Consider the following 24,772-nt stretch of genomic DNA (forward strand, 5'->3'; position numbering starts at 1 on the left):
GAACACCTGTTCTGTGCCAGGCTGTCCTGGTTGGGATTTCTATCAAATTGACACAAGCTAGATTTATCTGGGAAGAATTTCACTCAAGAAACTAACTCCGTCCATTTGATTAGCCTATAAAATATAAAAGTTTGTGGAGGCTTTTTCTTGATTAATGATTGATGTGGAAGGATCCAGGCCACCATGGGTGGTGCCTCCCCTGGACAGATGTCCTGGATTACATACGAAAGCAGGCTGAGCAAGCCATGGAAAGCAAGTCAGTAAGCAACTTTCCCCTGTGCTCTGTCTCAGGTCCTGCCTTCAGGTTCCTGCCCTGGCTTTTCCCTGAGCATAGACCTTAACCCACACGTCAAATAAACACTTTCCTTCCTTCTACGTTGCTTTTGACAAGCTCTCGATGATGGCAACAGAAATCTAACTAAGGCGCTGGCTTTGTCCTGTGCGTTCAGAAGCACAGAGGGTGACAGGGCAGGAAGCAGCTGAGAGGCGGGACAGTCCAGGAAGACCTAGAGGGGCTGTGAAGCACCCCCGTTTTCCTTATGTAGTGACAGAGGGTCTGAGCCTGCCATGATGAGAGCCACTCAAGGAGAAGAGAGGCTCAGACCCTGCAGTCTCTAAAGCAAGAACTCAAGGGACCAACACTACCCACCCCCAAAGAAAGTGTCACACCTGAAGTGGTAAGTGCCTTCTCGCTGCCCAAAGCCACTGCCAGGCACGACACAGATGCCAGTCTCCTCCAGGAGCTTCATGCAGTAGAACATGTCTGGAGCCATTTTATGGGACTGTGGAAAGAGGACAGAACTTGAGAGTCATGCCTGGCTGTACACGAGACCTGCACACATTAAAAACCCAAACCCAAACCGAGCTGGTTTGGGTTTACACCTATAATCATAGCCCTTGAGAAGTTTAAACAAAAAACATGCCTTGAATTCAGGGCTAGCCTGAGCTACACAGTGGGGTCTCACCTGGGCTATAAATATAAAGACCCCACTTGGCGTGAAGGGCTCAAAGCCAGATAGAACCAAAATGCAGTGTCAGTGCCTCTTTTCTGTGGCAGACCCCTCCTTCTCCCTTTCCTGATGGCAAAGTAAGGCAGGATTCAGGTCACAGCCAGGAAGCTGGTTCTGGGACTCAGACATCTGAAGCTACTGTTGGCCAGGCAGGGGCTGTGACACCCCTGATCTGCATTCAAGGGTTCCAGCATTCCCATCCCCATCCCAGCAACTGTTCAACAGGCACTGGCTGCAGATGTCTATCTATGTGCCAAGTCACACAAATGACCTGAAAGCGGCGCCCTGGGATCTAAATCCAGCAGGGCCTTGCAGGAGATACACCTGGGAGCCACCGCTGACAGTGCTGAGGAAGGCTATGAAAGCCGATTGGATTAGAAAAGCCTTGGGCATTAGGGAGCACACTTCTGAACACATGCCTAAAAGCATTTGCAGAGGAAATGTGGAGGATGTGCCCATCGGTTGGGTTAGGAGAAAGAAAACCTGCAATGACTTCCCCTTCCTCTGCTTCTGCATCCTCACCCAGAGATGAGCAAGGAGCCGTGTGCTTCTGCCTCATCATCACGTGACTCATGCCTTCCCACCAGAGGGCCATAACCATAACCTAGGGAGCCAAAGACATCTCTTTTCTCTGACTTTCTACCTTGTCAGGTGTTTGGTCACAGCAATGAAACCAACATCAAACAGTGTGGGTTATACAATTTCTCGGGGAGTCTCGGGCTCTGGCAGACAGAGTCTGGTCTGGGGTGGGCCTGGATGCCCAGTGTCCAACAAGGTGCTCAGGCACTCCAGGGATACACACATTACTTTCCCTTGAGCTTCAGAGCGTGGTCTGCAATAGCATACAAGGACTTGGAAGAGCAGGCTCTCAGCTCCATTGAAGACTCAGTAAGCCAAACCCAAGGCTTCTATCGTGAACACTCAGGCTTAGGAGTCACTGCTGCAGGAGGCAATGGCTGGGGGAGGTGAGGACTCTCATTGCTTCTCCAACTCCAGTATCACACTCTCTTCTTGGGTCCTGCCCTTCAGAGTCAGTATGTCTTGCTGTTTCAATGGTTTTTAGATGTATTTATTTCATGTGTATGAGTGTCTCGCCTGCTCGTATGCCTGTGTACTACATGCATGCCTGGTGTCTTTGGAAATAGGATGAGGGCGTGGCTCCCCTAGAGCTGGAGTTGTGAAGGCTGTGAGTGAAACCATGTAGGTGCTGAAGGCCAGGCTCATCATCTGCAAGCAGCAAGTGTCTTAACAGCTAAGCTATGCCTCCATCCCGAGAGTACACCGTGGAGGCCCAACCTGGACTCTCCCTTGGGGTTAGCCTCTTACTTGTTCTATTACCACCATACTCAGCTGCAGGCGGGACTCCTAGGAAGCTATTGCATGGCAAACTGCGTTTGTCCAGGAGGACACAGAGTCCAGAACTCCTAAGGTCAGCACCATGGCTCACCAAAGCAAAAAGCCAACCATGTCAGAGACAGATCAAGTGAATCCAGGAAGCCAGCCAGCCCTCCGCTCTGACCTGAGCTGCCTCCACGGCCTTGGCAGGGATGAGAATCCGAGGGAACGCATACATAGCTCCTTGCAAGGGGTTGCACTGAATCCCTGGGACTTGGTTAAACAGATCTTCTGTCAGCTTTGCTTTTTTGGCCAGATTACCAAGGACGAATTCTTTTTCCTAATGATGACAGAAAGCACAGGTATCAGTGATTCTAGACAAGGCTATATGAACCGACTGACAGAAAATGAGCTGCATGTAACAAACACTGTACATGGCTAGGGGAAGAAGGTAGGCATAGACACATGAACCGATCTTTCTACATAGATTTTTTTTTTCATCCATCAGTCTGAATGGCCCTGGACCTGGATAGAATACCCTAGAAACACTTCTCTGAGAGTCACAAGTGTCCCTGGGGACCAGCCCCATCATGTCATCTAGGGATTATCCCTTTGTATTCTCCATCAGTGAGGTGTACACGGATGGAGACTCAGGCAGAGCAGAGTCAGCAACAGTCCCAGAGCTGGACAAGCATCCAAAGCTGGAACAGAATCAATCAGAATTCCTGCAAGTTCTGCTGTACAGGAGGGATACTAAGATGAGAGCTGAGGATGAGAAGATAAACAAAGCATGGTGCGGCCACACAGTGACATACGACCCAGCCTTCAATCCCAAAGAGACCTCTGCTGTTCTGGGCAGGCCTCCACAGGGATAACCTGGAGGACACTGTGCCGAGTGGACTATGCCAGTCACACAAGAACACACATTGTGTAATTCCATCTATACATATATGTCTTAGGGGAATTCATGGGGACAGAGTAGAATGCTGGCTGCCAAGAACCGGGGAATGGGAGAGTGGAGAACTGTGTGTTTACTAGGTCTCATGTGTCAAGTGGGGAGAGTGGAGAACTGTGTGTTTACTAGGTCTCATGTGTCAAGTGGGGATAAAGGTTCTTGAGATGGATGGGACGAGAGAGCGCTGCACAACCATCTGAGTGGCTTTCCTTAATGAAACAGAGCTGCCTGTCTGGGGCTGGAGATGGCTCAGCAGTTAAGAGCACTGACTGCTCTTCCAGAGGTCCTGAGTTCAATTCCCAGCAACCACATGGTGGCTCACAACCATCTGTAATGGGATCTGATGCCCTCTTCTGGTGAACTGTCTGTCTGTCCATCTGTCTGTTTAGACAGGGTCTTTCTGAATAGCTCTGGATGTCACAGAACTTACTATATAAACCAGGCTGGCCTCGAACTCAGACGTTCTCCTGCCTCTGCCTCTTGAGTGCTGGGATTAAAGGTATTCACTACAGCAGGATAGAAGTGTATATTAGAAGTGTATATTAGAAGTGTATATTAATTTAAAACGAGAACAAAGTTTAGTTGTTTGTATTTTACTACAAAAAAAGAGGAGGAGGGAGTCCCGTCGAGGAGGAGGGAGCGCTGTAGGTAGGCCTATAATCCTAGCCTTTAGGAGGCTGAAGCAGGGGGATCTTGAATTAAAAAATAGTTTGGCTGCAAAACCCTGTGTCCAAAATAAAAAAAAAAAAAAAACAAGCCAACCTCCCCCTACACACTCCTCTCCAAAGGGGGTGGGGGGGCACAACTGGGAACTGACTTTTACGACGCTCACAGTGAGAAAGAAAAGTCTATTCACTCACACAGGAAGTCTTCCCACTTCCAAACTGTTGCATCTCTGTTACATCTTTAGACTTAACTCATGAGAGTGGTTCAACAACCAAGAGACATCAGGGTGCCCCCTTGAAAGATGGCCACGGGTGGACACACCCAGACACACCATCAGATGCAGGGCCACATGGAGTGGTGGCTGCTCACTTACTGTGACCCTGGCAATAGCAGCGATGGACAGAGGTCAGGCTGACTTACCCTGCTGAATTGCTCAAAGGACTCCTCTCCTGGTTCCGGTGGATTCACAACAATGTCCATGGCGGCCTGTCCCGACACTGGTGGACAGAGGCGAACAGAGAGTAGCTTCACCAGCTGGCCTTTGATCTCGGGGTGCAAATTGATCACCTCCATGTAGCCCCCTCGGTAGCCACACCTGGAGAGACGAGAGGGAGGAGCAGACCCGCCAGTTAGAGGAAGCCCTCATAAACGCAGGTCGGACACCAGACCTCTAACGCCACACCCTCCATGCCCAGCAGGCAGCTGTGGCTGAGTTCTGGCCAGTGTTAGGTGAACAGGTCACTACAAGTCACTCTCTTACAGGGAGAAGCAAGAACTCTCTTTCCTCTTCTCCCTTCTTGTCTGACGGGCGGCTACTACATGTTGAAGAAGCAGACTCATAAGCCACCATTCTTAAACCACCTCAAGGAGCCAGCTCTGCCTTCCTGGGACCTCTGAACCACTATGTCCAAAAATAAAATAAATAAATAAATACACTGTCACCCTTTCTGAACCTCTATACTTTTGGGCTATTCTGTTAGAGCTGCTTTCCCTGAAACCTAACTCATATACACTTAATCTACATCAAATTAAGCCAAAAACAATGAAAGGAGGTGGCTCCCTTGACCTAACCAAAACATTTCTTTCTTTGTTGGTTTTTTGTTTTGTTTTGTTTTTTCTCGAGACAGGGTTTCTCTGCGTAGCCCTGGCTGTCCTGGCACTCACTCTGTAGACCAGGCTGGCCTTGAACTCAGAAATCTGCCTGCCTCTGCCTCCCGAGTGCTGGGATTAACGGCGTGCGCCACCACACCCCGCTACCGGAACATTTCTTCAGGCTTCATATGCTATTTTTTCGACCTAGAATGTTCTCCCAAATGTCTCCCTTTGTACTCCAGTCCCACCTCCTGGCAGTCCTACCTCTGCTCTGACCTCAGTTCTCCACCGGCTGCATAGCTTTCCTCTCTGCCTTGTTCTTCACTCCTTGGTAACACACTGGCTTTGTGACGGCAGAGTCCTCAGTGCTGCGATCTCAGGGTAAGTGCTCAGTAAACACTAGTCACAAATATGGGCCCCAAATATCGGTCTTATAACCACCCCAGTGCTAAGGCAGCCTTGCACACTGAGCTTGGTACCTATCCATCTAACTCCTCCCTTCATGGACCTTCAGACTTCAGGCAATGTTAGAGCAGAAGATTCCAGACTCAGAGCTGCTACGGGACCTGTTTTCATTCCCATCACTTATCCACAGTCTGGTTTCTTTTGAGCCTGGCTGCATTTCCCTGGAGCCTCTGTACAGGGATGGCTCTTATACCACTAGATTTGCCAGAGAGTCTGTCTCCTGATTCTTACACCAGCGGCAAGTGATGAAGGCTGCTTACTAACCATGTGGGTGGACCACAAGTAGAGCAGCAAGCAGAAAGGAGAGTGCAAGCACTGGGACCACAGACCCGCCCCGTGGCAGTGAGGAGAAGCGGCAGACATACTCGCCCATGTAGCCCTTGGAGGTGGAGTGGAAGGAGGCGAGCTCCACGTTGCTGGAGTACTCGTGCCCCATCTGGTAAAGCACTTTCTTAAAGGAGTGGAACCTGCAGTCTGGAGAGTACACGTTGTCCTGGTACACCTGCAGGGGAAACATGACAGTCGCCATGAGTCCTTCTGGAAGGCTGTGGCTCAGAGTAGCCAACGGTCTACACCCAGGAGAGGTGTGTAGGTACAGAGTTAACCTGTTGTCAGGGGAAGGCCACAAAGTCCAGCTTTGAACAAGCCAGTCAGCCCCACTTCCAATGCTATTTCCACACATAAGTCAGAAGGTGCCTGAAGGAACATTCCAGAACAAGCCTCAGACTGGATCCTAAGACAGCCCAGGAGCTCCCCTGACTTCTACATTTACCCATTTCCAGCCTGCCTGTCTGATGCATCAGGCCAGTGGTGACACCAGGGACTTCCATCCTCCCCAGCAAATGTTCTCCTAAAGCGTTGTTCATTCTTCTATTAGTGGGAGCAGCTTCCTGTCCCCTGCCCTCTGTTCTGGGGTGAACTCTGTGGGATGTCCTTTACGCCACTTGCCAGGTTTGTCTCTGCTCTTTTTGCCAGAGCACACCCCCGCACTTCCCTGTCTCTGGATCTAGCACTCACAGCCACCCCGCCTATTCCACACTCAGGGAAGCTGGCTGGCTGCGTCAGTGGGGCAGTCAGAGGCCTGCCCTCCTCCCAGTCAGCACACTTCCAGAAGGAATCCCCAGGTCTCACTGATGCCTCTTTCTTTATCTTTAGAAAGTAAGGTTTTTAGATCGATAATTACTTATGGCAAATTAAATGTAGTAACGGAGCAGGGTGCTTAAAGAGAAAGGAGACGGTAAACATGCTGAAATGAAGGGAAAGTGTCAATGGCTACGATGGACTCTCAGTTTCCTCCAAATCACACAAAGAATGGGAAGCCCAGGCCTCGTGATCGGCATTCGAGAGGTTACAGTTACAGACCTGACATCCTCCCAGGCTCACAAACTGCTGGAGAGTAAATGAGAAGGAAGACAGGGACCACCAAGAGGCAGGGAGCTGTGCCTTAGGAGTGGCTTCAGCCTCTTCCCTACAGGGCAGCTACACCCACACACCCCTCTTAGGTAGGAGCCCCTGCATTTCCTCAGGGAGGCCTCCCTGGCTTTCCAGGTGGAAGTTTGGGAAGGGCAGAGAACTTGCACCTGGCCTGGGCCTGGCCAATTTGCATATTGCAACCCCAGGCTACAGTGGTTGGCCCAATAATTATGGCTCAAGTTGAACCAATCAGGTGTAAACTTGCTGGAATTACAACGATGAAAAGCTGCTTTCAAGGCTAGGAAGACAGTCAACATACAGAGATGAAAGGAGAAGGATCTGGAAGACACAGTTTGAGTCCAGGCTCCAACCATATATATCATCATCATCATCATCATCTCCTCCTCTTCCTCCTCCTCCTCTTCCAAGTTTAAAGTAATCTGTTAAAATTCTGTAGTCTCAACACTGTGAGACTAAAGCAGGAGGATTGCTGGGAATCTAAAGCCAGCCTAAGCTATACAGTAAGTTCTAGGGTGGCCTGGGTCACCCAGTGAATTCTCAGTCTCCCATATATACAGAGAAGTGTGTGTGTGTGTGTGTACAATACAACTAGAGTCCGAACCAACAGAGAGATAATTTATGTCCCAAGTTCACAGGATAAGAATGAACATCCTCACCTTTGCTTGCCCAGAATCATTCTGCCTAGAACGTTCTCTATGGCTATCGAACCATCAGACCTGAATAATAATAATTCTCCCCTATACAAGAGGGCTCACCCCCTCCCTCTCTGAATGTACCCCACCAATCTCTGGGACTGCTCTTACCTCATCAGCCAGGAGAAAAAGCTTCTCTTCCCAGGCAAAGTGAATCACATCTTCTATGCACTTTCTGCTTTGTACCTGGCCTACAAAATCCCCAAGAAAACCAAAATGTAGGTTGTAATGCTATGTAAGTTGTCCCCAAATAATACTCCCACCCAAATCACTTGGGTGTCCTAAGTTCCCTGAAGATCCCAAGAGACCACCCTCCTACTTGCTGGGCAAGGCAGCAAAGCCAAGCTCCAGTCGTGGCTACAGGCTCCACTCCTGTCCAACGCAATGAAGTCAGACACGGGGAAGGAATGGCCTTTCACATCTGGCTGGGATGTGCACATGTGTGCAGGATGTGTGTCTTCTCTGGAGGACAGGAAGGCATGGGAGTGTCACAGTAAGCAGGAACTAAAACTGACCGAGTGGAGTTCATTAGGTCCCTAACGCTCCTAGACGACGCCAGCAGCAAGCAATGAAGCAAACTGGACTGGTTGAGATGGTAACTGAACTGGAGTTACCGAAGAAAAGCTGTGGGTGTCTTCCGAGAAAGGCAGATGCACACGCCCACAAGGAAGTGACAAGCTAATCCTAGCTCATCATCTACCCTGAGTGCTCAAATCAGTGCTTGCAGAACACCGAATGAATGAGCCAGGCTGGTGCCTCCGGCCAGCTGCTTCTGCACACTGAGAGAACACACTGCTGTTCTTGGCTTCCTCAGGACGTGCCTCAACACCACAGGGAAGACACACCCACTACCCATGTCAGAGAATGGCTTCAAACAGCAAGACACTAAGTCAGCAGCCTGCAGACACACCACTAAGACAGAGAGCAAAGGGTAAGAAGGTGGGAGTAGAACTTTCCCCCTGTGTTTTCCTCTGGCTTTGAGTGAAACACCAGGAAGTTCTGGCGTGCTCAGTTGGGCTTGCTGATTTCTTTATTGTGTGTACAGCATATATGTATGTTACACATATATGCACAAATATAGATCTATACACATATTCATGTGTATAATTTCTGCATGTGTAGACATAATGGAGAAAAGCATGGAGAATGTTACCTTTTGGTTAAAAAGAAAAAAATGTATATATATATTTATCTACAGAATGATTTCTATATGGAACCAGCACTACTCCTGCAGACAGGGGCAGGCCAGTTTGTGGGTAGACACAGCCTGCAAACCCTTAGTAGGGTCTCGTGATCTCCTAACTATATCCGAATGGAATACAAGCAGAGATGTGAGCACTAGAATATACCAAAACATGTTCACAAAATGCAAAGGGGAACACAAAGAGGAACTGAAGGGCCAGAGTCTTGAAAAGGCTTCAGACTGGTAGAGGAAAAGGGATGGGAAAGATACAAAAATTCCACTGCTACACACAACCCACACTTGAAAATAAAGACAAGTTTATGCTTACCCAGGGCTTGGGACTCAGCAATCACTGCACATGAAGACACCAAAGAGACAAACATGAACAGTTGAGAGAATAAGAGAAAGTCATGTATGGCTTTACAGGGGTCAGGTTATACCCTGTTTGAGGAGACATAAGACACAGCTTTGATACAGGTCCAAAAAGCTGGAAAGAAGTATCTAAGGGCCAAACCAGAAGATGGGCAAAAGAAATTCCCTATAAACTGACAGAAACATCTGTGATTACACTTCCTCTCTTCTGTAACACACCACAGATGTCCTATGAGGACACCCCAGCAGGAGATAAGAGGAATAGCCCTGGCCCAACTCCAGGTATAATGACAAACACCTCTAACACAAGCACTTGCTATGCTGAAGCAGGAGGGTTGCAAGTTCGAGGCCAGCCTAAGGAGGGCTTCTAAGTGAATAAGTAAAAGAGCTGTCTTATCAGAGTCCTTAGCCCAGAGTCAGTGAGTTCCTGGGCTGCGGCTCTCAGTGAGATCACAGAAGATGTGTTCTAAGGTTTCATCTGATGGGCAATGGCTGGAGTTGCTGAGGCCCTCAAAGGACAAATTCTAAGAAGGAACCCAACTCAGAGGACAGTGGAGCTGAGAAGCAAACACAATAACGTTGATTCAGGTTACTGCTTTATGCCCGGACTCCACAGCTCCACCATACAGTCTTTCAGTTTTGAGTTGGATTTTCATCTTGAAACCAGAAGCACCCTGGCTTAACATCTCAAGTCTTTTTGACATCTTTTAACCAAGCTGGCTATGGTATGTGGTTGGAAAGTTTCCATTTCCTATCACCCACCCACTTTTAGCAGCTGACTGATTTCCATGCATTAAGACCCCAGAAAGCAAGGAAAGATGGTGCCCACTCAAAAGTTAATCTCATAAGGATGACTTATGAGGCCAGACATGGTGATGCATGACTTTAGTTCCAGCACTTGGGAGACAGTGAAGCAGATGTCTGTGAGTTCAAGGCCAGCCTGGTCTGCATAGTAAGTTCCAGGACAGTCAGAGCTACATAGTAAGACCTAGTCTGAGAGAGAGAGAGAAAGAGAGAGAGAGAGAATAGTACTTATAGAAATATACAGTCGATAAATGCCTGAGTAAAAAATCCTGACTTAAAAGACAAGCCAGAGGCATTCACCTGTACTCCCAGCACTCAGAGCTTGGAGAAGGGCTGCTCTGAGTCTGAGGCCTGCCCAGATGACAGAGCAAGTATGAGACCAGACAGGAACGCAGTCTCCAAAGACACAAACAAAAAAGTACTGACTCAACAGCCGACTCAGCATACAAATGCTGCCAGACTTGCTGTTCCAAGTGTGGCCCTGGGATCAGCACAAGTGTCATCTTGGACTGAGTAGACCTGCCAATTCTCCAGCCCTAGCCCAGTCATTAAAGTGTCAGTGAGCACAGCCTACATTTTTCACTTTAACAAGCTTTAAAAGTTTAGGAACCACAGTCCTAAAGAAGTAGCTCTCCTCAGCTGTCTGGACTGGTCTGAGAGGTTCTCAAAGCTCACTTTGTGATGCTGGCCGACAGCACAATTGAGAATACAACTCTGTCATTTCCCTGAAGTGCATCGTGGGTAGAACTCCATTCCCCTACCAAGGCACGGGAGCACACACACCAGTGTTTGCACCAGTTGCACCTCTGCCTGCACGCAGGAATTAAAGTGCTTGTTTTCAGCAGACTGCAGCATCATTTCACATCTCAGAGCAGCAGATTCCACAATCAACTCTAATGTAGTCTGGCCTCAATTCAATTTAGCTCAACAAAGGAGAAAGGAGTTCTTGCTCTCTGATCCAAAGAGCCCTGGAGACACACGAGCCAGCAGCTCGGGAGTCACAACGAGCAGCGATGGCTACTTTTTTTTTCTTTTTAAAGAAAAATATACAAAATTTGAGTGCTTCTCAATGTCTAGAAACAGGCTTTTTTGTTGTTTGCTCTTTTTTTTTTAATATTGAATTTTCTTCTGAAAGGAAAAGCCAAACTTCATATACCAAAATTCTGAATCCAGCTGAGAAACAAGAGGAACTTAGCATAAAACAACCTTAGACTGAGTGGTGATTGTGTGAATAACCTCAAGGAGATGAGTCTTTACAATTGGATGTAAAATAGGAAAAAGAATAGGTCCTGTCAGGAATAAAACCCTGCTCAAAACAAAAACTGAAAAAAAAAGATACCAGCCTCTCATCTCCTAAGGTGGCCTGGGGCGAGGCTCACAGCTGTTAGCAAATCTGGAGAGAACTGGGAAACTGGAACAGAGAAAACTTTGCGTAACTTAATTTTTGAGTAGTCAAGTGTCTGGCACACCAGCCGCTCCAAGCCCCTAAGAATGTGGCCAGAGAGTCAAGTACAGACCTGTGGGGTTTCCGGGGTTGATAATGCAGAGAACTTTAGGGTCACAGTGGTCTTTGGCTTGCCGCAATGCCCGCCGGAGCTCGTCCACATTCAAAGCCCAGCAGTTCTCCTCATCCAGATAGTAGTTGACCTGAACCGCATCAAGCTCGGAGATGACCGCGGAGTACAAGGGATACTGGGGGATGGGAATCATCACGCCGGTCCGTGACTTGCCACCACCGGACACCAGGAGCTTCAGGATTGTCTGCAACAACAAGCAACATCTACAGCAGCAGTTCTCAACCTTCCAAATGCTACAACCCTTTAATGTAATTCCTCATCTTGTGGTGACCTCAACCTACAGTTATTTTTATTGCTACTTCAGAACTGTAATCTTGCTGTTATGAATCGTATGTAAATATCTGTTTTCTAGTGGTCTTACGTGACCTCTGTGAAAGGGTCAGTCAACATTCCCCAAAGAGGTTGAGACCCACAGTTAATCTATAGGGTTCCTGCTGCTTCTCTCATCCTTCAAGAGGCAATGGGCAGACAAGCCAGATGAGATGCAGCCCTGGCTGTCTAGCTGCGGCCTCGAGTGCAAGCCTATCAAGGTTGCTGCAGCTCCCTGATTCTGTTTCCTTAACTGTAACATGAGGGGTGCTGTGGGCAGTACAGAACACAGACTGTCTTAAAGTTCTTGATATAATACATGGCATGTAGTAAGGACTGGACACGTGACAGGTATGCAGTAATACATGCATAATCCCAGGGCTTGGGTAGCTGAGGCAGGACCATAATGAGTTTGAGGCCAGCCTGGGCTACATTGTGAGATCGTGTCTCAAAACACCCAAACAAGCAAACACTTTCTAAAATGGTTTCCAAGCTGGTCCTGCCCTAGAATTATTTAGACCTCACCCTGGTATTCTCATTTAAACTCAACTTTACCAATATAATCATCAGTTGGCCCACACCTAAGACTCCTACATAAGAGACTGGTGAAATGGTGCCACCAGCTACCTGGTGATAGGTACTTCCACCCATTTTTAAGCAAAGTGGGGTACATATTTATATATTTCTTAAGAAAATAAACCATAGGGGCTGGAGAGATGGCTCCGTGGTTAAGAGCACTGACTGCTCTTCCAGAGGCCCTGAGTTCAATTCCCAGCAACCACATGGTAGCTCATAACCATCTGTAACGGGATCTGATGCCCTCTTCTGGTGGGTCTGAAAACAGCTACAGTGTACTCATATACATAAAATAAATAAATCTTAAAGAAGAAAACAATTTCTTCTTTAAGATTGGGGTTGGGGTTGGGGATTTAGCTCAGTGCTTGCCTAGCAAGCGCAAGACCCTGGGTTCAGTCCTCAACTCTAGAAAAAAAAAAAAAAAAAAAGAAACCGTGGGGTTGTGTGAGGTGTTGGTGAAAATGGCAATGGTTCTCGGAGTCAGCAAGCTAAAACCGTCTGCTGGGAGAGCTTCCATTTTCCATGTGCAAAGGGTTCCTCTGAGGTTCAGTTCCGTGCTGCGAGACTCCCGCCAGACTGGACGGTATGATGCACAATTACTGTCTCGGGGCCTACTTCCTCATGGGCTTGAGTAGGAGACTAATGCATTATCTACTTGCAAGGCTCTGGGAAACACACACTCAACTCCAAAACAAGAGCCTGTGAGGAGACAAAGAGCCCCTATAAGATCGAAAAGATAATAGCAACCACTGCTCAGCTCATAGGAAGAATGCACAAGTTAATGGTGCTTAGCAGAGGGCTAGAGCCGAAGAGAAATATGCCAAAAGTGAATGGGGGTGCGCAGCTAAGTAAGCGAAGCGCTTGCTTGCCCCATCCTAAGAACCAGGTTTGATCCTCAGCATTGAGGGATAAACAGAACCAGCCACCAAATAAAAACCCTCCACAAGCCTACACTTTCAGACTTCAGCCATGTAACCACTGTTTCTAGCCCACCTCACCAAAGCCACAGCAGACTCTTCAGCCACACAGCCACTGTTTCTTGTCCACACGTCCTCACCACAGAAGAGTTTTCAGCCACGGAACCACTGAGTCTAGTCCACGTGCCCCACGCCACAGTAGACTCTTCGGCCACAGAACCACTGATTCTACTCCACGTGGCCCACGTTGCTGCTGATCGACTCCTCATCTCCTAAGCGCTCCATCAGTTACTGTTACTTGGCTCTTTCTGGCCAGGCCAAAGTTGAGCTGCATGTTGATTAAATCGTGTGGACTCCCTTCCTTTACTGAAGTGCTAATGTTCTGATTTAAATCCTGAGCGTAGCTTCTAGGACCCTACAGAACTTAGCCAGGACTTGCTTCCCTGGCCCTTTTTTTGGGTAACTATCCCCCACTGTGTGAGCTCACCTACCTGAGATTCATTTCTAAAACACTGGGCCTCTTTCCAGATCAAGATCTTTGCATCCACTGATCTTTGGCTTAGAAAGCACTTCCTCCCCTGCCCCCCCCCCATACATTGCTGCATCTTTTGGTCTTTTTCAGAGGGCCTTTATAGCTCCTGCTGCTGTTATAGTATATGTCCTTTTCACTACAGAACAGAAACTGAACACTCGGGGGGTGGGGGGGTGACCTTTATGTACGTGTGTTAATGCTAGTCCATCATGACATTGGCTTGTTAGCAGAGACCGAGCAGCAAAGGAAGAACACAGCATGTGCTGAGCAACAGAGAGGCCAGCGAGCAAACACAGGGATCCTATAGCTCCCCGGCAGCAGGACCTGCTGGCAGAGCCTCTGAAAGAAACTGATGCTACAGTTGTAGCCAGGGTCATGCAAACTATCAGGGACTAGAAGCTACTGGGACAGGAGTACCAGAGGGTGGCCTGCTCTATCTACCAAGCCTATATCCTGCCTGCCTAGCACTTGGCCCTAACTTGCCAGGTTATTCATCGCCTAAGTGAACACTGGGTATACGAATGGGCCATCGTCAGGTATGGTGGCTCATGCCTTTAGTCCCAGCCCTCTGTGAGTTTGAGACCAGCCTGGTCTACAAAGAGAGTTCCAGGACTACGTAGAGAAACTCTGTCATGAAAAACAAACAAACAAGCAAGGCCACTTTTGCACATACAGAAATACCGTCGCTAGCTCCAGTAGTCAGGTAAATGTTGTCTGGGTCTGCAGGCACACCATCTCTCCTGGTGATAAAGGCTGCCACATCTTCACGGATACAGTTAACGCCCTGGCTAGCACTGTAAGATCCTGTGAGACGACAAGCAAGATGTGGATTAGAGGCAAGATGTTCAATAGAGTAAGTGTGATATCCATGTAGTTAATTGTGGATAAAGATGGCGGTGAACACTAAGGTGGGGCCTCTTTCTTACTCCTCTGGGCTATGGCGAGATGCTTACCTACTTATTTGGGCTCATCCATCCACCCACACATCCTCCCACCCAGGGTTTACTGAGCATCTTCTATATATTGAGCCTTGGTTTCTAAAGTACCAAGTTCCCTAGCCACCCTAAATAGCCCAGCCCCACCTTTTGTTGGCTCACACCCAGTCCTGAAGCCCATGCTGTGCCCCCTCTGTGGTGGGCATCTGCAAGCTCTCTTGCACTCACCCCCTCTCGAGCTTGGCTGTCAACCTTTGCTCGTTATTGTCAGGTTTTGTGAGACAGGGTCTCTGTATATCGCCCTGGCTGGCCTGGAACTCGCTATATAGACCTGGCTGAGTTCAAACTCAGATCTGTCTGCCTCTGCCTTCTGAGCACTGAGATTAAAGGTGTGCTCCATCACACCAAGCAGACTGGAGTCTGTTCTCTTCATCTCTCTGTACGTACTCCTCTAGCTCTCTGCCTCTTATTCGGTAAGTCATGAAAGCTCCAAACGACACACACATATAAAATCCTTCAGAGTCACTTTTAAAAGAATTACGTGTGTAAGTATATGTGTGTGGGTGTATGCACGAGAGTGGAAGCGCCTGCAGAAGCCAGAAGCTCTAGACACCCTCCAGGGGCAGGAGTTAAAGGCAGTTGTGAGCAGTCTAACGTGGGTGCTGGGAACTCAACTCCAGTCCTCTGGAAAGCAAGACACGCTCCTAACGGCTGCACCTTCTCTCCAGCCCGATTATTGTTACTGTTTGCTTCTCTCAAAAGTGGGAGGACACTCCATGAGCACAGAGGCGCCATTCCTCTCAGCCACTTGTGTCCCTCAGTGTGGGGAAGAGCGCCTGCTCTAAGCTGTGTCTGGAGTGGGGTAAGACAACTCCCACAGCTCCACCTGGATATTTCGTATCCAGGACACAACATAAGGACTGAATTGCTTGTCAGATGGACAATAAAGAAAGCATTAGTAAGAGACTTTTTTTTTTTTTTTTTTAAAGAGAGGGTCTCTATGTAGCTCTGGCTGGACTCAAATTCACCAGATCTGCCTGCCTCTGCCCCCTGACTGCTGGAGTTAAAGGGCAAGTCACCATGCCTGGCTAAGGAAAAACAATCTTAAAGGTCATGAGGAAAGCATGGGTGAACTTTAAGACAGCTCAGCAGTTAAGAGGACCTGCTGTCCTTGCGGAGGTCCCAGATTCAGCCTCTGCACAGTTGTGGCTTACTGCCTCCTGTAACTCCAGTTTCAGGAGGATTTGACATTATCTTCTAATTCAGTGGGCACTGCACACAGCTGGGGCACACATAGATAAAGCAGTCAAAAACACATACATAAAATTTTTAAAAAATTTATAAATGAACTGGAGAGATGGCTCAGCAGTTAAGAACACTGACTGCTCTTCCAGAGGACCTGGGTTCGACTCCCAACACCCACATGGTGGCTCACAACTGTTTGTAACTCCCAGTTCCAAGGGATCCAGTGTTCTCATTGCTACAGACATATATGCAGGCAAAATGACCATATACATAAAATAAAATTAAATTAAAATGTTTAAAAATTTAAAAGCCCGCTGGGTGGTGGTGGCGCACGCCTTTAATCCCAGCACTCGGGAGGCAGAGGCAGGCGGATTTCTGAGTTCGAGGCCAGCCTGGTCTACAAAGTGAGTTCCAGGACAGCCAGGGCTATACAGAGTAACCCTGTCTCGAAAAACAAAAACAAAAACAAAAAAATTAAAAACCCTCCATATACATATTCAATAATTGGCACTTAGGTCAGCATGCTTCCAGAGAACACAGACACATTCCACTTCCTGTTCCTCCTATGGTGGGAAACACTTTGGGTGGCCTGAGGCTCAGACAGTGAGACCTCAGCATCCATGTTTAAGAGGGATGTTCCTTGCAGTGGGCAGGGCCTGGTTGTACTGTCACCTAACATGAAGTGCTAGCAGACACACTAGCCTTTCTTACAAGGGCAGGAGGTAGAGAGAAAACACATCCTCGTTTAAAGATGAGAAGAAGGCTCAGAATGCACTGCCCTCATCCACACTCACACGTTCCTGGGACAGGGCCCGGTAGACCACAAAATCCTTATGGTTTACTGGTCTGCTATGACACCCCTAGATCGCCCTTCTATAGGCACGGCCTCTCACCTACCCCCTAGCTCTAGCTGACAAAGAGGGACAAAAATCAATAGATGAGATTTAGTGGGCAGGACAAAGGTCAAAGGCCATTCCCTCTCTACTCACAGTAGATACACATAAAGCCAGCTCCCTCCCCCTGCCTCCCCAGAACTTCTGGAAATCTCAGGGCTACTCTGAGAAACACATTCGTCCTCTGTGCTGGGTGGAGGGTACAGGGGAAGAAATGCCCTGCCACACACGCTGCTCCCTGCCAGCCTATGGTCTAGAGCTCAGGCTGTCAGGCAGGGAAGCAGGGGACACCGGCCCTTTCCTAACAGAGATACCACCGTGCCCAAACCAAGAGCGCTGATGGAGTCACCACGGCCAGCACATAAGCACAGAGCCCACAGCAAGGGACAGAGCAGAAAAGTGGGGAGGGAACATGGAGGGAGGCAGAGACCAAAGGGCTGACGAAGCAATTCAGAAAAAAATATCTGTCTCACTCTTGGCTCTGGACCTCAGAATATCAGGGCACACATCCTAAGAAAGCTTTAAGAAAGCTGTACAGGCACTGGGGAAAGAGCAGAGGAGATAAACAGGAAAGAAAATGAGATGACAACAAAGAGCTAGAGGCCAAGAGTTGGATTTCAAGCAGGGTAGGGAGGAAAAATACCATTTTCACATCCACAGGGGGTCAAGTCCCAGGACTCTCTTCCATAGAGCCTGAGGTACCTGGTGCTCTATCAGGAGGCAAACCGCTGGCCCTAGGCCCGGGCTTTCTACCAGGAGGAACAGAGGCAGGGTGGAAGGAAAACAGCAGAGTGGAGGGGTAATGGGAACAATTAAACTGGAGAAAAAGACAGAGAGAGTCCTGATGCTTCCAGTCCTCAGCAAACAGTAGCCATTTCTCAGACAATGCCACAGACACAAGAAACTTGAGCAACACTGGGAACTGACATTCTATTTAGCCTCCTGATGCTAAGGGTGGTCACTGAACTAAACCTTTGCTGGCCTAAACAAGCCTGAATTCCGAAGGATGGAGGTACTTATACTTAAGTACCTGACTCACCAAAAGATGGCATGATCGATCACTGCCTTAGTACACGGAAGGTGAGTATGTATCTGTGCACACTCTGAACATCAGCCACCTCCACACACGCCACAGTCACAAACAGTGGCCCTTTGCTGATAGGCCCAGACCCATTGGAACCCACATTCATTTCACATCCTCGAGGGCCTTGCAAGCTGTGCCTCACCCAAGCTGTTTCCACCACAAGCCTGCAGGATCCGCCGCGCTCGTTTCTTAGCGTCTTCTGGGAAGCTGGGGCTGTTTAGTAGGTTTGGGTAGGTGCAGAGTGCCATCACCTACAGAAAGACGGTACAGTTGAGTTTACACTATGGTACCCAAGCACACAGGACACGGAGCAAGGTAAAGTGAGAAGAAAACAACTCCAAACACTGCGTCACAGCCTCTCCATGAGGGCTGGGCGGAAGGAGCTCAGGGTAGCAAAGAGAAAGATGCTGGCTCTCAGCAGCAGGAGAGAATTTGATGGATGAGAGGCAACACCAGCAAGGCTTGGCCCAAGAATGGGGAGCCAAACGAGGAGCCATGGTAGAACATGAGGGTTCGCCACCGCCCTGGCTTCCACTCATCTACAAACACTGGACCCAAACGTCCAGGATCATAAGAATGAGAGGGTCTCTTAGGCAAGGGGCCAAGCCACAGTGGGAAGCAAACCCTTGCTGACAGGAACAAGGTTGTAAGACCCCTGAAGACACATAGCCTGAGACCTTCTCCTCCCGGTCTTCCTTTGGACTAATCCCCAGATCTGAAAGCCGGAACAGCTTTTCCTCCCTGTAACACAAAATCACCCTACACGTGAAAACTGAGAGGATTAACTTAAGGCTTTGTGTGACTAGGTACCAGTAAAACCACGCACACCTGTTTAAAGCTGGCAGCTGAGGGACCACGCCAGGCTTACTAAAGGGAAGAACAGGTCACAGCTCTGATACCAGTCAGGTGACAAACCAGCTTCTTGGCTTTTCCTCCTCTGTATAATGAGCACTAACCTAGCCTCCCCCTCTCCCAGGGACATTATGAAGATCAGAGAGACAGATGATGGCTTCGAGCAGCTGACACCATGCAGGACAAGTTAGGACAACTGTGGCCCCGGGGCTGGGTTGGCTTTGGGGATGAGTCCTTTACAGCCTGTAAAGGCAAGTGCTCTTGGGAACCTACTCTCCACCCAAGACCAGATCCACACTCCTACTTACAATCAAGGACCTTGGCCTTCTTCCTGCCTCTCCTCTGGCAGAGGTACTGTTTGTCCCCCAGTTCCACATGCTGGACCCTCACACTCATCTCCAGTCTTCTGAAACTCAGCAATGATTGCAGGGTATCCCTCAGACCAGGGTCTGCTGCATGTCCTCCTGTTTTGCAGGGGCTGTGGCTGGAGTCTTCTGGCTCCAATAAGCCCTCTGCCCCAAAGTGAGGGAAGCCCCACTTTGTACCCCTTCTGAAGGTGGTGACACGGGTTGGGAAAAGGGGACAAAGCTGTCTACTCCCAAAGTTTGTTACCTGCCCTAGCCTGTGGACCTTACACATATAGGACTGTTATTTTGGTCAGAAACAGGCCCAGTTCTTCTACAGGAAAAAGCTTTCTATGGCTCTGTCTCCTACCTCAGTTCAGGCTACCCAGTGGTATTTTCCTACCATGCTTTTCCTATCTCTTGCCTGCTGATCCTGCCCAAGCAACATTCTGCCAATGATATTCAGACATAAAGCCTGACACCACCATCACTTAGAGTCCCTGGGAGGGAGCTGCATTACCCTAGAGGCAATGAGAGTAGGTGGCTGTGGCTGCCATAACCTCCCCTTTTTGCTGGGCTGGAGGCTGACCTCCATCTGCTCTCCAAGGTACCCTGACGATTTCTACATGCACAAGGCCACTAGCCGGTCAGCAGCAGATCCAACACTCAAACCCAGGGGCTCCCTTAGGGTTATATTTTCACCCCGGGGTACCTCCCCCCACCCCACTGTGCTTGCATCTCTCTGTCCACATGTATATCTGAACACCCTCACCGAAGCGCTTCTGTCAGGACCCCAGACCTAACAACGACGAAGAAGAGCCTTTCTGGAAGCGTCCTATCCCAGACCAACCCCAAAGTGTGTTAAGGTATTTTTGATAACAATGGAAGGGGAATTGCTGAGAGAGAGAAACAGGGACACCAGGTACCTGAAAGGGCTGCTGCTTCTGTGGCACATCCCTGAGGGATGCTGGTGCTTGCTGTTCTGGTCCCTTCCCCATCCCCTAGGAATTCTGGTCCCCCTCCCCTCACTCCACTTCAGGGCCCCCAGAGGCCTGTTGCTGAGGGCTGGCTCACCTGACGGAGGAAGGTGATTGGCTGCTGGCCCATAGCATGGGCATCCCCAATGTTGGCTCGGATTACCTCAGTGAATGGTTTTTTGATACCCTGCAGAGAGAAGGTGGCAGGTGGTTACTTAAGGACTCATAGACCCTACATTCCTAAGACAAGCTGGAGCACTGCCACAGGATATTAATAAGCAATCCTATTTTGATCCCTCACCAAATGTCAAGCACAGTGCCTGTGACATGCCTGACCCTAGCTAATCTTCACAACCATTTCCACAAGGAAGTTGACAAAGGACCCCATTTCACAAGTGAGAAAACTGAGGTTTCAAAAGACTAACAAACTTGCTCAGTGTCACAAATGGATTTGTAGTAGGATTTGAACTCAGAGTCGGCGTGATTAGCAACTACTCGGTTGTATGCCTCCCACTTTCTGGACAAACTGGAAAAGCTGTTCAGTGGCTGGGACATCCAGAGACAGATCCATGGCCTGTCACCTTACAGGGATGTCTAAAAGAAGGCACTGGGACCAAAATGGCAGTAGAGAAGGAACAGAAGCCAGCCGCAAAGCATGCGGAATGTCAAGGGGGGAGAGCCTAGATGCTCCTGTCCCCTGTGCCCAAGCAGGTTCACTCTGAAACCACACACAAGGGGTTAAAGATGCTGGGCTCAAGTTCACCTCCAGAAGACACTCATCCCAGGAGTTAACTCCTGGCTTTGCTCTCTTGCAATCCGGGTTTTGCAAATTTGCTAGTTTCCTTTTCTTCTTCCTTTTTTTAAGAGTAAGGACAGATGAGGTAATGACGTAGGGGTCACAGAGGAACTAACAGATATTTGGATGTCACTCGGGAGATGAGGGAAAGACACTTCAGCTGCTACAAAGGTAAAAATGAACATGGAGATGTGAAAACATGGGATTACACACACACACACACACAGCCCAAGAAATCCAAAATTAGCCTGGAGGCACAGACTAGACAGGTTTAAGGACCTGCCCGGGTAACTGAAAATATAATGAGGAATAAACACAGCCTTACACAGCTAGTCCAGGACGGAGGCCCTGCATGTCAATGTGGAGGAAGGAGAAGGCTGGGATGGCCTGCCCACCTCCCATCCTAGCTGTGCACAAGTATATGTGTGTATCCACATGTGTGTACATGTGTGCATACATGTGCACCACACTCAGGTGTGTGCTTGACTATGGGCAAACATGTAGAGGCCAGAGGAGGATTTGAGCTATCCTTCAAAACTCTCCATCTTGCTTCTCTGAGACAGGATATCTCCCCCTGTCCCCGGAGCTCACTGGTTTTTAGCTAGGCTGATCAACAGCCAGCCCTGGCAATCCTTCCGTCTCCACTCCTACCAACACTCGGGTTTCAGGTACAGGTGAGACCATGCCTGGCTTTTTGCTTGGGAGCTGGGGATTTGAACTCAGGTTCATGCGTACATAACAAGCACTCTTACTGAGTCATCTGTCCCTTCCCCACCATGCTTTTTTTTACAGTCAAATACCTCTCAACTTAAAAAAAAAAAAAAGGACAGTGGACTCCAGAAAGAGAAACAGCTGCCACCTAAGTTTGACATCCCTACATGACAAGGCATAGTAGGCCAAGAAAAGCAGCCTAGAAAAGGCTCCAGTGTTTCATGCACAGAGCTCAAGTCTCTGAAAGGTGTGTCTGGGAGACAGGGGACCCAACACGTAACTTGTGTCCCACTTTTTGAGCTATTCAGAGATGGCTAATGTGCAGCGTTACTCCTGGCAGTCAAACACCACTAGACCATGGCAGGTGGTAGCACCACTTGCTGCCCCAGGCTGGGTCTGGGTGAGAGCAGGAGAGAGGGGAATTCGGCTGCAAGGCTCATCCCATAGGCAGGAGCCACGGCTGGGAGTGAGGGAGATCTACCTACCTACCTAAGGCACAGTGTACAGAAGGCAGGTTCACATGCCCTAGCACTGGCCTGGGTTCCAGTTGAGGAGCTCTGCATCAGCATCAGCCTTTAAGTCACTGGAGCTTTCAAGCCTACAGTTCCTGAGCATAGATGACTTCTGTGGTACCCCACAGCCTATTCTTCAGTAAAAAATAAATCTGTCACAGCAATGAAAGCCAGGACTCAACACACAGCTGTAGGCCTGGGCCCCAGGCCAGCACAATACAGGAGGAGATAATGCCTGGAATCTAGCCCAGGATGGCCCTTCCCTGTGCCCTCCCCCGGCACTATTCAGCCAATTCAGGGCTTGCTGACACCAAGCCTGGGAAGACTGAGCATCTCCACACTTGGGGCTTTGTGCCCACAGACCATAGACACTGTGCATGACAGATGAGCCTGGGGCAGGAAACTGGCCCCCTTGAATAGACAAGCAGACCACTCTACACAGCCAAGAGCAGCCACTAAGAAGAGCGTTCTGGGCAGACAAGCTCAACACGGGCTGGGAAATACCAAGATACCCCAGAAAGACTCTGGCCCAAAGTGCTTATCCAGGCCTGTATGAACACACAGTGTTGCAGTGCTCCCAGCGCAGCGCCTTGACAGAGACACTAACAGGCATACAGTGTGAGTCCCTCTGTCTAACACACCTGGACACGTATAGCTCCCAAGGGCATCCCATGCAGTACAGGGGAGGGTCCAGGGAAGGGAGGGGGCTCTTCTTGTCACTTTCACTTCTGCAGGGGTGGAAGGCAGTGAAACACTTCTTCAGACAAAAAGGAAAAAGATTCATCATCGCCCTTCCAGTCCACAGTCCAACAGCATTAAAGGCCACACTGGACTGGTGGACACGTCAGACGGGAACAAGGCAAGACAAAAGCAGTTATCAAAACAGGAAGGCTGAGGAGATGCTCAGTTGGTAAGGTGCCTGTGTCTCAGGTGCAACTACCTGAATTCAACGCACAGAATCACATTTAATACAACAACAAACAAAAACAAACAACAACAAACCAACCTCAATGCAATGGTGTATGCTTGTCATCTCAGTACTGGGAGGTGAAGACAGGTGAACTCCTGGGCTTCACCAACCTAGCTGAACCAATGAGCTTCAGGCCAGCGGGAGCCCTGCCTCAAAATCTAAGGTGTGCAGCATCTAAAAATGAGAGCAATGTTGTCGTATGGCTACTAATGCACCCTACACATGTGTGCACCTATATGTGCAAGAAAATATGCACGTGCACACACACACTCGAGAAAAATGCTATTCAAAAAAGGTGGTGGTGCATGCCTTTAATCCCAGGGTTTGGGAGGCAGGGGCAAGTATAGGCTTTCTCAGAGGCTAAGATGGCATCAGATCCCCTGGAGTTCAATTTAGAGATGGTTGTGGGCTTCCCAGTGTGGGGTCTGGGAATCAAATCTGGATCCCCTGCTCTTCTCCAGTTCCCATGTTGTACACCTTAAATACACACACACACACACATACACACACACACACACACCTGTCAGTTATACACACCCTGGTAAACCTGGAGAGGAGGCAGGAATAAAAACAAGTTAGTTTTCTTGTTCAAGGGATGGCCCAGGCATTTCATGAGATATGCTGAAGAAGGCCACAGTCTCCCTTTGATTCAACAAACACTCCTAATACAGTAAATAAGGAGCCTGCGAGTGAGAGAAGGTAGGCGGGAACCAAACAAAGAGAAAAAGCAAAGCAAATACAGGAAGTGAAGAATAAGAAGTGTACAGAGGCTGCAGAGAAGGCTCAGTGGGGGAGAGTGCGCTCTATGGCTTTGCCAGACAACCTGAGCACAGGAGCAGCACTCATGCCCTGCAGCTTACACCCTCTACTCTAGCTCTACGCCTCTGGCTTCCGTGGGCACCTCTACTCACATGCACACACAAACACATACATGCGCACACGCAAACAAATACACGTGCACACACACAAATCAATCTTGAACAAACCTGGGTACAGGAAAGGAGTTGGGCACAGGGTGGAAGTGAGGCCTTCCCAGACCCCAGAAACTATTTGAAAGGTCCCTAGATCCCAGACTCAAATGGACAATTAATCAGACTAGAGCAGGCAGGAAGTCCTGAAAGAAGCACTGGAGACAAAACCCAATGAGATCCCACAGGTCCTGAAAACAGGTTCATTTAACAGAGGAAGCTGAGACTTAGCACAGGGTAACACTCTTGCAATGGTAGTCTCAAACAGCGAACAAATGCCTAACAAAGCGCCTCTTTAACATATCAAAGTGGGTCTGGCTGCCAAGATCTCCAGCATCCCCCAGTCCTGACTTGTTACAGGGTATGGCTGGGATGCCCCACCCCTTACCCTAAACTCCTCCAGCCCAGGGGCTGGGCTTCCCTTCCCTAATTTAGGTACCTCACCCTTTCCCTAGTTACTCTCCCAGTTCTCCACTCTCTCTCTCCTCTGGTCTGGCTCAGGGTTATGTCCATTCTGGACTCCCCCAGATATCCCTGCCTCTGGCCATGCTCTCCCTCATGTCTAC

At 49.0% G+C, this 24,772-nt stretch overlaps 1 protein-coding gene across 1 annotated transcript in view; it reads right to left on the minus strand.

Moving 5' to 3' along the window:
* Positions 1–24,772, minus strand: part of Gpt2 (glutamic--pyruvic transaminase 2) — a 33,953-nt gene that overhangs the window by 3,454 nt on the left and 5,727 nt on the right. Inside the window, exons 3-11 of the mRNA XM_021169462.3 lie at positions 20,347–20,436; positions 18,219–18,327; positions 14,593–14,723; positions 11,526–11,769; positions 7,761–7,840; positions 5,889–6,025; positions 4,387–4,561; positions 2,530–2,685; positions 670–782 (exon numbers count right to left, since the gene is read on the minus strand). Coding sequence (XP_021025121.1) covers positions 670–782; positions 2,530–2,685; positions 4,387–4,561; positions 5,889–6,025; positions 7,761–7,840; positions 11,526–11,769; positions 14,593–14,723; positions 18,219–18,327; positions 20,347–20,436 — 1,235 coding nt within the window. The remainder of the gene's footprint in view (positions 1–669; positions 783–2,529; positions 2,686–4,386; positions 4,562–5,888; positions 6,026–7,760; positions 7,841–11,525; positions 11,770–14,592; positions 14,724–18,218; positions 18,328–20,346; positions 20,437–24,772) is intronic.

Source organism: Mus caroli, unplaced genomic scaffold, assembly GCF_978045245.1.
Source record: "Mus caroli unplaced genomic scaffold, Mus_caroli_1 scaffold_10, whole genome shotgun sequence".
NCBI classification, from domain to species: domain Eukaryota; kingdom Metazoa; phylum Chordata; class Mammalia; order Rodentia; family Muridae; genus Mus; species Mus caroli.